The sequence below is a fragment of the Rana temporaria genome, chromosome 1 (genome assembly GCF_905171775.1).
Source record: "Rana temporaria chromosome 1, aRanTem1.1, whole genome shotgun sequence".
In the NCBI taxonomy this organism is placed as follows: Eukaryota; Metazoa; Chordata; class Amphibia; order Anura; family Ranidae; genus Rana; species Rana temporaria.
The window spans coordinates 492,973,274-492,987,280 of record NC_053489.1 but is presented as its reverse complement, the minus strand read 5'-3'; the positions used below and the strand labels follow the sequence as shown (position 1 = coordinate 492,987,280).

Below are 14,007 nucleotides of genomic sequence, written 5' to 3'. Positions count from 1 at the left end.
GGAGGATCTTCACGGGGGGGGGCAGGGGAGGGAGTATCTTCATGGGGGGGGCAGGTGAGGGAGTATCTTCATGGGGGGGGCAGGGGAGGGAGGAGCCTCCCCTGGTGTCTGACCGCGTGTTGTCCTGCACAGCCCGGGTGTTGTCCTGCACAGCCCGGGTGAGGGCAGTCACCTTCTGGGCCACGCCTGTTGTGGCGGTATGCAGGTACCACAAACAGGTGATGACACCCAATGAATTGGTGGCCACATCACTGAGTGACTCCCTCATTACATCCAGGCTGTGCTCCATCTTGGCCATAGTTTTTTTGATGTCACCCAGACTGCGGGTCTGCTGGGCATTGTCCCTCAGCAGACTGGCCGGCATATGCTCAGACCCCCCCCTGGTCTCCTGGGTCGCCATCCTGCCTGCCCCTGAGGCTTGTGGCCAGGGAGGAGGGGATAGAGTGACCCTTGTGGGTTGCAGCATGTTGTGGGAGGAGTGGGAGGGGCTACTCCTGATGGTGGCCTGACTGGTGCCAGCCTCTGGGGTAGCCTCTGGGGGAGCCTCTGGGGTAGCCTCTGGGGTAGCCTCTGGGGGAGCCTCAAGGGGAGCCTCAAGGCTAGCCTCAAGGGTATCGTCAAATGTCATGAGATCAGTGGCAATAATGATTTCCCGGCCAATCTGGAGATCTTCTTCCTCCTCCCCCTCATCCTCCTCCCCCTCAGCCTCCTCATGAGGGGAGGTTTGGCCACTCCCCTCCCCTGGGGACTCCTCAGCAGCCTCCTGTCTTTGGGGTGGTGCAGCAGCCTGGCCTGATGGCCCAGCAATCTCCTGGTCATCTGTGGAAGACACCAAACAATCACAGGTTTGAGGATCCACACACTTGGCACATGTTCCCTTCCCCCACCCACACATGCTAATCACCAAATAGAAAAAAAAAAACCTTACCTGGCCTCACAGGAACATCAGACTGATAACCAGGCAGGCCCACCACCTGCTCTGGCTCGAAACACCGGGCCACTGCCCATTCCTCCTCAGTCAGCCGGATGGGGCATGGTCCCCCTCCTCCAGTGCCCCTCCTATGCGCAGTGAGCTTGGCCACCTTATTGCGGACCACGCTCCTCAGATCATTGATCTTTTTCTTAATGCCAGCGGGGGTCCTCGTCTCCCCTCCCCCCGCCGCATTTATGTGATCTGTAATTTTGGCATAGATCCTCTTCCTTTGGGACGGGGAGGTGTTCCAGCTATCAGGCCCATGTAAATATCTTTCATATTGGATGATATACCTGGCAAGGATTTGCTTTTCAACATGGGAAAAATTCTGCTTCCTGCGTTTGGGAGCCATCACAAACACCACACAGCAACAAGAAAACAAACAGGACAAACACACAAAAATACACACCAAACAAATACACAAAAATACACACACAAGCAGACAGCTACTACAAAGTCAAATACAAACACACAAAAACCAAACACAAAATCCAAGCAGAAAAAAAAAATATATAAACTTAGCAGAAACAATCAAACAAAAAATACACTTATCACAAACAAACAACAACTACTATCTACTACTCCTCCAACACTTCTCTATCACACACAACTTACCAACAAACACTGACAAACTAAGAGCAGAAGCAAATTGCTCATGGAAGGGAACACAGGGAAATACTTTTGCAAATGAAGTGTGTTTGACTGGGGCTAGTTAAGCACAGGGCGATCCTCAAACTAAGTACACTTGGCCTTTTACCTATCTCACTGATTGCGCCCAGCAAAGTTCTGCACATGCGCAGTGAGCAGCAGATTCCTGCGCGCATGCGCAGTACGGCCGGACCTTCATTTGCATGGGGTCACGGCTCATTACAATGAAGCACGCCCACTTCCTTCCCACTTGCCATAACCCCGCCTTACGCCTCCGAATTTAGGTTACGGCTGGCGCAATTTTGTGCGCAAATGCGCTGTGGATACGGCACTTACGACACCAACTTAGGGCGCCGTAACTTAAATGACATAAGTTTTCAAAAACGTATTTTGCGCCGCTGGCTGTGGATTTGGCCCATGTTCTCTATTTTTCCGACTTAAAAAATTCCTATCGGAAAACACATTCGTCTGTATGGAATTCAGACGGGAAAAAAAACATGCATACTCGGAAACAATTCAACGCATGCTCGGAAGCATTGAACTTAATTTTTCTCGGCTCAGCGTAGTGTTGTACGTCAAAACTTTCTTGACGGTCGGAATTTGGTGTGACCGTGTGTATGCAAGCCAAGCTTCATGTGTACGCAGCATAAGAGCTCTGATAGTACAAGACACCACAACACCACACAGAAAAGACAGGAAGCAGGACAAGATCAAATGATGTCACAGATGAAATAGCTTTTTTATTGGCCAAAACAAAAAACACCCTGAAGCTTGAAAGCAAATGAAACCCTCTTCAACCGGGCACTCGAAAAAAGCCCAAAAATGCTGAAGAATGGAAGTTGAAACAAGCCCTTACTGACCTCTGCAGCTGCAGGTACTTTGAAGTATTCTATCCTCACAGATCCCAACAGAAGCCCAGGTTCACACTGGGCTGCGGGAGTGAAGCCGTCCGAGTTCAGGTGAACTTGCACGATTTCACTCCCGCTGGCAGTCCCGATTTCGGCCGCGATTTCAGAGACATCTGTGCAGATTTCTGCACAGATGTCAATGTAAATCGCAGCCCGAAATTGCAAAAAGTAGTACAGGAACTACTTTTTTAAATCGGTGCAGCGCCACAGATGCGGCGTTGCACCGATTAGGATGGTGCCATTGCCTACAGTTGCCAGCAAATGCCGCCAATTTGAGATGCGATTTGACATCTCAAATCGCATCTCCATTCGTACCAGTGTGAACCAGGCCGAAACTCTGAAGATAGATTTCAGTTGGTTTCTAACAGGCTGCCAAGTTTCTGCTGCCAAAAAATTCAAGGAGAGAGGAGCTGCAATTTTTTAGTGCATCTGTTCTGAACTCTGAGAGTGAATGTCTACACAATACCTGCAGTTAGAGAGATGAGTGAGCGAAATGTCCATTTTACTGGCAGCCAACAAGTGAGGTGAATTGGGGTAATAAGTGAATAGTGGATTTATTTGTTTAACTGCCGCATTGTGCACACATTTTATTCAGGACCTATCCTGGTAACCTTACCTACAAAGCATCACAATCATTAAGTCAAGATGACAGAAGCGCATAATCAGGGGGAATAAGTTGTTTGATTCTTGCATATGTAAGAACCAGGATTTGAACCCAGTTTTAAATTAATAAGAGGAATTGCCAAAGGCTTGTGTATATGAAAAAAATGCATCAATATCTATGTGCCAGCTTAATTAGTGCTTCCTGTGATTAATAAAACTGCCATGTGCCAATTTATTAATTTTTCATATGACGGTGCACCAAATCCAAGCAAGTTTACTCCCACGTGTGTCAAAATTTTGTTGCAAATAACGTTTTGCCAGGATAAACCTACATTTTCTCATTCTCCTCTCCTTCCTGCATTGCTGCATCTCGCTAGTTGTCGGTACACATCACCATCAGATTCATCACCATCATCACCATCATGCCATCACTGTCAATTCCTATTTACTATAAAAAATATATTATTTCACTTTGGTAATGGTGTACATTTTAGAATAGTTTTTTTTTAATTAGAACATTGGAACATTGCTTCGTTATTTTAACGCACGGGATTGGACATTTATAAAAACTGTCACTTAATACTTTTAATGTAAGTAAAGTTTCTCGGCAGAATTCAGCCAGAAACTCGATCGGAGCCGTATTCTGCCGAGAAACCGGGTCGTGTGTACACTTTTGGCCGAGGAACTCGTCGAGCCAAATAGAGAACATGTTCTCTATTTCCTCGTTAGTCAATTAGGAAACTTGGCTCGCTGAGATCCTCGGCGGCTTCACAAGGAACTCGACGAGCAAAACGATGTCTGAGGCCTCGTACACATGACCGAGTTTCTCGGCAAAAACCAGCAAGAAACTTGCTATTTTTTTCTTTTGACAAAGAAACCGGTCGTGTGTACATTTTTCGACAAGGAAAAGAGCATGTTCTCTTTTTCCTCGACGGGAATGGAAAAAATTGGCACGTTGAGTTTCTCGACAGCCTAACAAGGAACTCGACGAGCAAAACGATGTGTTTCGCCCGTCGAGATCCTCGGTCGTGTGTACGAGGCCTGAGTAGTGCAAGGTATGTCCACCAAGAGTCAGACACGAGAATTCAGGTAAGATTTTACTTGTGGGCTATCCATCACCAATATCTCAATTTTATTAGGGTTCAGTTTCAGTTAAGTGTTGAACTAAGCAGACTGTCAGTTCAGGTTTAAGATCACATAATGGTAGGTAGAGGCCCTGGATTATTTTCGTAATATCTACTTTACTCACACTATCAAAATGTATCAATAGAGACAAATTATTGATCAGTTTCTTGAGTTCATAAATGCTGCAATGCTGTCTTAACTGGTTCTCATAATGAAGGAATATTTCAAATTTCTCCTAAGAAGTAGTTATTTTACGCAGGCTGAATTGCAAAATAGTTCTGAATAAAAAATTAATTATTTAAAAAAATAGTTATTAATAAAAATATGTCAATCAAGTGACACAAATACAAAAAAACATAAAAACTATACCAAATTTGCATTTAAATATGCAAAGTGTAACTTTAAAAACAATTGTGCAAAATCATATACAAACTTAAAAAAAAATACATTATATGATCAAAGACTTCCTAAATACTATGTATACTTTTGCAGTGAACAATACAACCGTGCATGAAATGACATAAAGTGCAACCATTATAAATAGTGCAATAAAAAGTCCACATATCAGTGATTAAGCTGTGATAACATTCAGCATTTAATGATGTGTCAAATTCGTGTTCCAAGACCTGATTGCACATCAGTTCCTTACTGGATTCAAATGACCTCCCAAACATGAGAGATTGAGCACTTGATAGAAATCGAGGCTATGCCTCAAGGATGTCTCCTGTCCATTTAAATCCCCTACAGTGAGATCAAAATTACCTGACTTGAATTTGACTCAGTTACCAAAGCATCAGTATGAAAGCCAGGCAACTAGAAAATGTGGGAGGTTACCAATTGCAGCCTAGGTATTTAACTCAAGATAAATTACCTTTGACATGCTTTCAATGTGACTTTTTTTACTTTGCCCTTAACGGTGGTACTTTGATTTGAGAACCTCTAATACAGCTAATTTGGATTTTAGAAGGAAATAAAATGAGAAGTAATTGGTAGAAGAAAACTGTAAATTCATAATGTGAAATGCTGTATTTATCATAGATAGAAGTAAATCAACCTGCGCTACAGAAGTCAAATTAATAAATAAATTGATTAAGCCGAAGTCACTGTGATCAAAAAATAGTGCATGAATGTGCAAAATAAATATGACCACGCTACAACCCTACAAGAGTGATAAAACAGTGTCTCTGCAAATATCAATAAATAAATTAAATAAATCAATGTAAACAAATAAATCTATCCATGCGCAAAAATAAATGTATCTACAATAAACGCCAATCGAGTGTTTAAAAAAGTGCCTGTGCAAAATAAATAAATATATAAACAATCTATATATAATTCATAAAGTCTATGGCCCAGATTCACAAAACACTTATTCCGACGTATCTCGAGATACGCCGCGTAAGTGTAAATATGCGCTGTCGTATGTGTGCGCCGTGCCCACAAAACTAGATACGCCTGCAAAAAGGCTTCATCCGACCGACGTAACTTTCCTACGCCAGCGTATCGTTGGCGCATATTTACGCTGGCCGCAAGTGGTACTCCCATTGATTTCCTTTTCACCTATGCAAATGAGGGAGATACGCCGATTCACTAATGTACTTGCGCCCTGCGCATAATATACGCGATTTGCGTAAGTCCTACGTTCGGCGTAAAGTTATTCCCCATATAGGAGGCGCAAGTCATGCAAAGGTATGGACCAGGGAACACAGCCATCGTATTTTACGTTGTTTACTTGGTACGTGAATAGGGCTAGGCGTAGGTTACATTCACGTCGTAGGCAGTGATTCGCCGTATCTTAGGCAGTTGTTTCGACATGATTCTGAGCATGCGCACTCGGATGCGTCCACGGGACGGTGCATGCGACGTACATTATTCGTAACTTTATGACGCTCAGTCCTTCATTTACATGGGGTCACGCCTCATTAGCATGGCTCACGCCCACTTCCACCTACGCTGGCTTACGCTGAGGAAACCCAGCGTAGATTTGAGAGCGACTGGGGGCGAGTGCTTTGTGAATACTGTGCTTACCTCTGTGCGCTGCGTAGCGTATATTCGATATGCTACGCCGGCATAAATATGCGCCAATGTATGTGAATCCGGGCCTATCAATTCAAACAAAAATAGTGTCCAAAGATATTGCCCAAAAAGTCCAAACTCCTCACTTTCACCAGAAAGTGAAAAAATAAAGGACAAAAACTGTAATAAAAAGTGAAAGCATCGCCCAGTGTTTTTCACCTCAAAAAAGTCTCTGACCTCCCCCAAAATGTTTTGCTTGGGAAGTGCCACAATACACAAGAAAATCTTGATTCAATCAAATTGCATCTATAGAAAGGGTCATCCAGCCTTAATGTGCAAATACTCCTCTCCTCAATATATTCATCAGTATTTTTTGGCCATCATCATATCCAGCAATCCAGTATGACCACGTAGTGTAAAACCATATAAGTATTTATTAAAACATCCAACGAAAACACATTCAAATGTGCCATGCCAGAAACAAGGGGATTGATAGTGTGGTAAATATGCACCGTCGGCTCCAGCTGCACACATAGGCTGCGAGCCCCAATGGGCTAGTGCGGGGTGATGTCACTCTACGTGTTTCGACAAAATGTCATCATCAGGAGCAGCATGTAGGGTTGGAGCGTGGTTTCATTCATTTTACACATGCTGTATTTATCAACTAATTATAAGTATTTCAGAATAGTTCAGAAAATACAATTTTGGTCTTTGGAAATGTTTCTTCAAATTTCTTGAACTGATTTTTTATTTTCCTTTTATGTTCCATTAATAATAATTAAAAAAAAAACAGCAACATGCATTTATTGCAAAGATTACTAAAACAAACAAAAAATGAATGCAACGCATAAATAAAGGGAACATCAAATATTGTATATAGACTTTAATGTAAACTGACACATCATAAAAATTCCATTATCTTGGAGATCCAAAATGTCCTAATCTAGTGCATTTCCCGAATGTAAACTAGAAGAAGGATTTGATGTGGCACCTCATTTATCTCTAAAGACACTAATCGACTTTGTTCCCTATATAATTTATTGTAGTTATTTACCATGTATTTGCTTTCTTTCAGCCAGAGATAAATGGCTGCCGTCTGATCCACAGATCATATCTGAAGGTCTATATGCTATAGCGGTTGTGTTGAGCTTCTCCCGCATAGCCTACATCCTGCCAGCCAATGAAAGCTTTGGGCCATTGCAGATATCACTTGGGAGAACAGTGAAGGACATATTTAAATTCATGGTCCTTTTTATAATGGTTTTTCTTGCCTTCATGATTGGGATGTTTATCCTGTATTCATATTACCTGGGAGCTAAAGTAAACTCTGCCTTCACAACGTAAGTAACAATTCACATGTGTTTAAAAATATTATATTTTTCTAGTGTCGTTTTGCATTTATATGGAGATACTTGCTTTGGTTGGAAGTAATTAATACAAAATAATTAAATAGTTTGATCAGTAGAGGTAACACCTAAATGAATGGTATTTCTTTTAAAACCATCAATGTGATAAATATGGCGCCAACACTGTGAAACAAGAATAAGCAGCTGCCCCTTTAAGTGAATAAAACCACTTTAAATATGTACCAATAATCAAAAGTATAGTAGCGTCTTACTTTGGATAATTGGTACAATGGCATTTCTTTGCTCCGTTCTTTTTTGCAGCTCATTGCTGATGATCTTTTGCTGTCTGTTTGCTGCAGCCACATGCATGCACTCCAGCGTTGGTCGGTTGGCATTTCCCAGGGTGGTTTTCCTTATGGTGACATCTATCTACCATGCATGTTGCATAATGTGTGTTGGAACAGCCATTTGTAGTCTCCATAAGGGGAGTGCATGATTGGGTGACAATACAGGAGCACAACTGGAGAAACAGGTACAGAGGGTTGCCACTTTATAACAAGAAGTTCCTGAACAAGGACCTTCATGGTAGGACCAGGGCTTTTTTTCAGGGGGAACTTGGGGGAACCCAGTTCCGCCACCTTTGGCTCAGACCCTTTGGTGCCTGCTCACCACAATCACTTGTAAAACACAGAAGTCTGGTTTTTGTGTTTACAAGTGACAGCTCTGCACTCTGTGTGTAACCCCCCCCCTGAACTCTGCACTCTGTATGTAATGCAATCCTGGTATTTAATGCCCCTTTAAGACCCTTCTACTGTTTGTGAAATCTAAACAGGGTCGTGGTTGAGTTCCTGCACCTATTTTCTGAGAAAAAAAGCTCTGGGTAGGACCACCAGGAATCATCTTAATTAAAGTGGCTGATTTATGAATATTGAAATTAAAAATTGCATTAGCATGAAATTTTGTGATTCGGTTTACATGAACTTTACAGAAATTTCAAGGAGTAAAAGGAGAGTTTTTTTAAATTAAACTATAGTAACTCAGGGGTTAAACAGAAAGTACTTTTATTTAAAAAAAATGTGGTAACGTATAAATCCAGGGCTTTTTTTTTCTTAGAGAATAGGGGCAGGTTCCCCCCCTTCCCCCTTCCAAATCACTCCTTGTCTGTGCTCCCTACCCACCTGCAAGCACTGTCCCTTGGTTCCACCCCTACCCAACTCCCAATACTACCCAGTAGAGATACGACGGCGTATCTCCAGATACGCCGTCGTATCTCTGAGTTGCGCCGTCGTATCTATGCGCCTGATTCATAGAACTGTCGGATCGTAACTGCATATTTACGATGGCCGCTAGGGGCGTGTACGCTGATTTATGCGTCGAAATATGTAAATCAGCTAGATACGCGAATTCAGGAATGTACGCCCTGCCGACGCAGTACAGTTACGCCGTTTACGTTAGGCTTTTCCCGGCGTATAGTTACCCCTGCTATATGGTGGCGTAAGTGCAGCGTACCAATGTTAAGTATGGCCGTCGTTCCCATGTCGAAATTTGAAAAAGTTACGTCGTTTGCGTAAGTCGTCCGTGAATGGGGCTGGACGTCATTTACGTTCACGTCGAAACCAATGACGACCTTGCGGCGTATTAGGAGCAATGCACACTGGGAAATTCCACGGACGGCGCATGCGCCGTTCGGGAAAAACGTCAATCACGTCGGGTCACAGAACATTAACATAAAACACGCCCCCTGTCCCACATTTGAATTAGGCGGGCTTACGCCGGCCGATTTACGCTACGCCACCGCAACTTATGGAGCAAGTGCTTTGAGAATACAGCACTTGCCTGTCTAAGTTGCGGAGGCGTAACGTAAATCGGATACAATACGCCGCCGCAAAGATACGCGGATCTACGTGAATCTACCCCTAAGTACTTAAGTACTTAAGTTAAGTGCAATGGAATTTGTTAACAACAATAGACTCCACCAACAACAAAAGATCCTCCCTAGCAACAATAGACCCCTCCCAAAACAAAATACCCCCCAGAAACAATAGACTCCTGCCAGCAATAATAAATCCCTGACAACAGATCTCCCAGCTGCTAGCATCAATAGGCTCTCCAGCAGTCAGCAACTATAGACCCTTTCGCTCAACAGTAGATTAATTCCAGCAACATAAGGTCTCCCAGCAACAATAGACCCCCAATAGACCCCCCACCAGCAACAATTGACCTTCTTTAGCAACAATAGATCCTTCCAGCAACAAAATATTCCTCCTAAGCAACAAGAGATCACCCAGCAACAATAGACCATAAAATACACCCCACCGCCCCTTGCCATTAGATACATTCAGTGTTGGTTGTTGATACTGGAACTGCATTCCACATCTTCTCACAAAAAAAAGCCCTGTATATTGTATATCAATGCTTGTTTTAACACCCTGTCAAACGAATCATTGGATCCTGAGGCATGGTCATTGTCTGATTCACATGGGTGTTTGACACTGGAGTGAAGTTTTTTGGAGTGTTGGCATTGTAGGTTGTATTAAGCACACTCTGTAGTTGTAAAGGAAGTCCTTGAACACAAATGGTTAAAATAATTGTAATGACTTTTTAATGAACAAATAACTGAATTATGATGATCTTTTTATATTGGCCTGTGGTCCATCTTTACATGAGAACAGAAATGGAATTATTCCAACGTGGAGTCATTAAATCAAAGCAAAATGTCTTGCACTTTGACTTATGTGGAAATGGAAGCAAATAGCACAGAGGAAAAGATAAATGAGCTAGCTCCATTATAGTGCACCTTTGTTCCAGTTTCCACTATTTCCATCCACAGGCTGCAGTTATAAGCAGCAGTGGTTATTACCACAGCGACTGCTATCTATTGGACAAATAGAAACTATTTAAGCTTACCTAAATTAGGTAGGTGGGTAGGGGAATTGAAGTCAGCATAAAAGTAATTATGCTCTGTAACAAAGACAACCACAATACTATTTTTCCTAATGCTGTTATATGAACTTGGGCACTACTAACAGATGAGTTTTCATTCACTTTGATTGAAACGTCTACTGACAGGTGCATTTATGCTGAACGTACAGTGAACCTTACCTGGCCTTAAAATTTTCTACAGCAACGATGTTGAAGTACAGGTACAATAGACTCAATTCTTGTGTTACTGTGGAGCCCCTTTGGATCCTGAGCCCAGTTTGTACATGTGAACATTAAAGGACAACTGTACAAGGCTGTACATGTTTATATTAAAGCACAACCAAAATTATGGCCTGAACCCCCTGGGCGCAGCCCACCTGGCCTGATACTTACCTCTGCCCCATCCCAGCAAACTTCACTGTGCGGCCCTGCCTGAAGAATCCCAGCTATTTTTTAGAAATTGTCCTTGGTGGGTCCTCTTTATTTCGTGTATGGGCACCATGGCCCCATTATTTCTATAGGAGCTGTACTAATGGTGGCCTCCATCAGTTTTGAAAAGCATGGCTCTCCTCACAGGAATGAATGGGCTTTGCCAAACGTGCAGAATGACAGAGGATGCTTTTTTGAAGAAAGATAGCTACGGGCAGTGCTACACAGTAAAGACCACTTAAACAGAGGCCGAGGAAAGTATAGGTGGTGATGATTCACTCATGGCCTAAAGAAAGACGGGTGGCTTTATTGTAATAACAGCCAATGTGACTCAACAGCCACTTGACATTCCCCCCTCCTACAGCCGTCCGCCGCTCGCCCAGGCTCTCCCGTCAAACTGGGAGGCCTGAGCAACCAGCCGGCACGTCCGACGGCTGGCCGGTGACCCAAACAAAGCCGATGCTTGTTTCAGGTCTTGGATCTGGTAATCCAGAAGCAATGTCATGACATCACTTCCCGGATTACTGACATCTTAAAGGCACAAATTTTAAAAAATAAAGTATTCAAAAATGCTGATCTTGACGTTTTGAATACTTTGAAGTGCAGAGGAGGGGTTTGGGGTCTTATAGCCCCCCGATCCTTCCATAAAGAGTACCTGTCACTGCTTATTACATTTTTTCTGAATAAAATAACAGTGATAAAAAACAAAAGAAATGTAAAATGACAGTGTACAAAAAAAATGTAATGTACAAAATTTGGGCAAAAAAGTGGCCGAAATATCGGTATCGTATTGGCACAAAAAAAAACGATATCAGTTGATCCCTAGTGTTGTCCCTTCTTTCTAAATCGGATGTAATTACAAGAGTTTATATGCACAGGTACTGTTAGACAGGATAGCAAGCATCAATTCCAATAACCATCTACATACTGTATGCATGTAGGGGATTTTAAAACAACATACCATTTTATTAACTATGTAACATCTCAACAAACCTGACTTATCTTTCTATTTGTCTTTTAAGTGTTGAAGAAAGTTTTAAAACCCTATTCTGGTCCATATTTGGCTTGTCTGAAGTAACGTCTGTAGTTCTGAAATATGACCACAAGTTTATTGAGAACATTGGTTATGTTCTTTATGGGATCTACAACGTGACAATGGTGGTGGTTCTTCTTAATATGTTGATTGCCATGATTAACAGCTCCTATCAAGAAATAGAGGTAATAAAAACGAAGGCCATTTTTGGTTTATGTATACCTGAAATTTATATTGCTACATATAATAGGTCAATCTATCAAAGAATAACCTAGGCAGTGTTTGATCAATGTGTGCTTTTGTAATTTTTTATGATATAAAATGATGTTTTCAGGTCACAAAATTGGATAACCTTGGATCAATCGAATTTACGACATGAATGTTTGGGTTTTTATTCATTTTTGGCATTTGATTCAAAAATTCAGGAGGAAATAATTTAATGGTGCAAAAATAAAAATTATTAAAGATCGGTGGTTAAATAATTATTTAATGCAAACGTAAATAAATAAATAAGAGTAAAGTTTATACCCCTATTTTGGTATATGAGCTAAATGCCTTATTGAAAATGTTTGATTAAAAAAGAATGCAGTTAAGGTGTATACAGTATATGGGCAAGACACAAAAATAAGCCCCTCCTAGGGTGAAACACATTGGAGGAGAGGGAGCAGAGTCTGGAATGCACTGCCTTCTGTGGAATAAAGCTTACTGAGGAGAAGAAACAAAAAAGGATTCAGTGGTTGGTTGGCTCCTTTCACTAATAATTCATATATCTGCAATTCATGCATATTTTCTAGGTAGTGTCTATAAAAACACTGCAAATACAGAAAAATAGCTGTTGATTTGCCCAGAAATCCTGTGAGCTCCTGACACCCGGTAGAGGTGTTGTCAGCCCTACTTGAGTTCTTCCTTCTAGATGACAAAACACCTCCCTCTTGTCTCAACTCTATAACAGAAAGGGGAGATGTTCTGTGGTTCTGTGGATGAAGAAATGTGTTAGTAAAAGTTAAGTTAAGTAAGTAGAAAACTACCTGTCTATGTCCAGTTTTAGGCTTCAAAACTGCATGTGCCTGGAAAAATTACCATACAAAGAAACGAACAATAAGCAATGGTTTAAATGCCTTTAAAGCTCATCAGTTTAGCATTAACTGTAAATGAAGGACCTAGATTATTGCTTTCCCAATATGTGTCTCAAATTTGTTGATTACATAATATGAGTGGAGAAAAGCAAGGATCGCCAGACTCGGTGTAGTATTAAAGGTGCATTTATTATAACAAAACAAACAGCCAAATAGGTGTATAGCACAGGCTATTACCATGGGGCAATCGGCGTCCTTTAGGCTATCAAGGGTTTACGTCTCCATAGACTATATTGTCTGTTCTGTTTGGCTACTAATACAAACAGTACTTGGATACACGCTATATACCTGCTTGTCCATGATATACTTTGTTCTGCCCCGAAATTAAAGCCTTTGCCTGGATTTTTTTCAGACTTGGTTTGCTCTCCGCCTATGTACTGGTGGTGCCCCCCCCCATTTTTGGATTCCTACTGTAGGTGCAAGGAATCTCGTTGACGGATTTTGGAGACTCTCCGATATATTTGGACCTTCTTATACCCCCCTTTGATATTTTTGTATGCCTTTGTGGAATGCTCTGCAGATATCCTGGAAGGCTATATCCACTATGGTGCTATAGATAATGAAATATATATTTATATTGTTTAATCTCTTCTGCTCGTCCTGAGGAAGCCCAATGGCGAAACGCGTAGACGATGTACAGAGGATATTGTCCATACACACTATACAATCTATATGGTTTTATTATCTCTATAGTTTTTTGTTAAATTTCTATTTTTGTAATAAAATTTATATTTTTATATATTCCCGTCTTGCCTCCAAAATCCGACCATCTACTTGCTACTTTTCTGAGTAATTGCCCCTTTTTTTGGCAGCCAAATGGCTACTCACAAGGAGGTGACCGAGTTCAGCTTTCCGGATGTTGCTGTAA

General features: G+C 41.7%; 1 protein-coding gene across 1 annotated transcript in view; it reads left to right on the top strand.

Moving 5' to 3' along the window:
- TRPC3 (transient receptor potential cation channel subfamily C member 3) overlaps window positions 1-14,007 on the top strand; it is a 276,775-nt gene that overhangs the window by 237,331 nt on the left and 25,437 nt on the right. The window contains exons 7-8 of the mRNA XM_040330375.1: window positions 7,349-7,613; window positions 11,993-12,188. Coding sequence (XP_040186309.1) covers window positions 7,349-7,613; window positions 11,993-12,188 — 461 coding nt within the window. The remainder of the gene's footprint in view (window positions 1-7,348; window positions 7,614-11,992; window positions 12,189-14,007) is intronic.